This window comes from Lipotes vexillifer, unplaced genomic scaffold (genome assembly GCF_000442215.2).
Source record: "Lipotes vexillifer unplaced genomic scaffold, Lipotes_vexillifer_v1.1 scaffold525, whole genome shotgun sequence".
Classification (NCBI taxonomy): Eukaryota; Metazoa; Chordata; class Mammalia; order Artiodactyla; family Lipotidae; genus Lipotes; species Lipotes vexillifer.
Genome location: NW_006786891.1, coordinates 2155567 through 2157470, shown reverse-complemented (window position 1 = coordinate 2157470; position 1904 = coordinate 2155567). Strand labels below are relative to the sequence as shown.

The window sequence follows — 1904 nt, the reverse complement described above, 5'->3', positions numbered from 1 at the left end:
CTTCCAAACCTGAACAGGGAGGCATGCGGCGGGCGCCCAAATCTGCGCCCCGGGGAGAACGGGAACCCGGCCGGCGGCCTCGCAGGACTCCGGGGACCGAGAGCACTGGCAAGGCGACCCCTCCGCAACCCGCGCGCCCGAGCGGGGAGTGGGAAGGACACCAGGTCCCACAAGCACGGCGGGCGCCGCTCCTCCCGGAGTGCTGAGCGCGCGCCTCTCCCAGGCGCTGCAGGAAGTTTCCTCGCCCCGCACCCACGAGGGTCGTAAGCACCCTCCGGACCTCGGTCAAGCTTCTCCCTGATACCGCGGCTCCGGCGAGGAATTAAGATTATCAACCCGGCCGCCCGAGAAGCGGGACGGGATTCGTTGCTGTTTTCTTAGAAAATAACATTTATTTCTAGCTCATGTCTAGGCAAAGGAAAGCACAAAGTGAGCCATTCTCTGCAGCAGCATTTCCCGCTGCCGGCCCTTCGGCCGAGGCGCCTGGCGAGTCCCGCGAGGCGGGGATGGGCCCTCCGGCGGGCGGTTCCGGCTCAGTCACGGGTCACTCTGTTCCTGCTTCAGTGCGCACCTAGACCGCTCCTTAGGGAGAGACAGGCCGCAGGCAAGAGGGGCGGGTGGGCAGGATTCATCTCGAGTTTACAATATATTTAATCTATAAACCTGATAAGTACAATGCGCGCATAGTCTAATTTTTTCCCGTTTTGTCCTTTTTTTTGCTTGTTTTTGAATATTTTTCACGTTAATACCGAGGTCACCTACAGATTACAATTAATAACTTAGAATTCCATTTTATAACATTATACACTGGCTTGTATATATATGTATAGTTTATATATAGATTTATACATATATAAAAACTCACACTGCACCAAGGAAACCCATGCTTATCGGCATAAGCAACAAAGAGAGCGACAAATACCGCAACGAGGAAAGTGCACCTTAAAACTTGTTTCCTTTTTTTTTTTTTACAATTGATATCGATATATATGTGTGTCCCAAAGACTCGACTCAGTGCCAAGAGATTTATACATCCTAAATTTATATTTGTTAGAGCGAATATTAAAATTTTTTTAAGGGAGGGGGAGACACAGAAGACAGACTCTCGGACTATCCTGCCAACCATTTGGGAGCGCGGGCAGGTGTGAAGAGCATAGCGACAGGAGAGGCAGGAGCTTGCGCAGCGGCTGCAGCCTCTGAATTCTCAAGAATTCCCGGCCTTCTGAAGGGATGGGCAGCCTTGATAGGGTCGCGGGACGAGGATGGGGGTCTCACATCCCCCCCCCCCCCCGAGAACATCTGCATCTGAAGTTGCTCCTCTTTGCTCAGCTCTCCCCACCCACCGTCCAAAACAAAACTGAAAACCACCTTGGAGAGAGAGGATCCCAGCCGGGGCTCAGAGAGCGCACCAGGCAAAGACGGGCCGGCAGCCCGCGGGGCAAGCCTGGGGTCCCTGTTTGGGGGCCGCAGACTGCCGGGCCGCTCGCCCTACTGCTTCTCAGGGGCGCCATTGACCATGGGCCCGTACAGGCCGCCGCCGTAGGTCGGCTCCTTGTGCACAGCAGCGGCGGCCGAGCGGTCGCGCATGAGATCACTGAAGGCGTAGTCCATGGGCGGGCGGAAGCCGAGTGTGGGCACCAGGCCGGCAGTGGAGTAGGGAGCCATAAAGGCCAGGCCGCGACTGTGCGCCGCCGCCGCCGAGTAGGCCAGGCGCAGGGGGCTGAGGCCGAGCGGCGCGCCCAACGGGTAGGCGCCCGCGTCGGCGCCGAAGTTACTGGCGTTGGGCTGCAGTGGCGAGAAGGCCGAGCGGCTGCTCAGCGAGCCCAGCGCCCCGGGCGCCATGGCGCCGGCCAGCAAAGGTCTGTGGTGCGGAGGTGCGGCTGGGCCCCCCCGCACAGGCGGGG

General features: G+C 58.5%; 1 protein-coding gene across 1 annotated transcript in view; it reads right to left on the bottom strand.

The window, feature by feature from the left end:
- Nucleotides 1-1488: 1488 nt before the first annotated feature.
- Nucleotides 1489-1904, bottom strand: part of DMRTA2 (DMRT like family A2) — a 3370-nt gene continuing 2954 nt past the window's right edge. Inside the window, exon 3 of the mRNA XM_007459640.1 lies at nucleotides 1489-1888. Coding sequence (XP_007459702.1) covers nucleotides 1489-1888 — 400 coding nt within the window. The remainder of the gene's footprint in view (nucleotides 1889-1904) is intronic.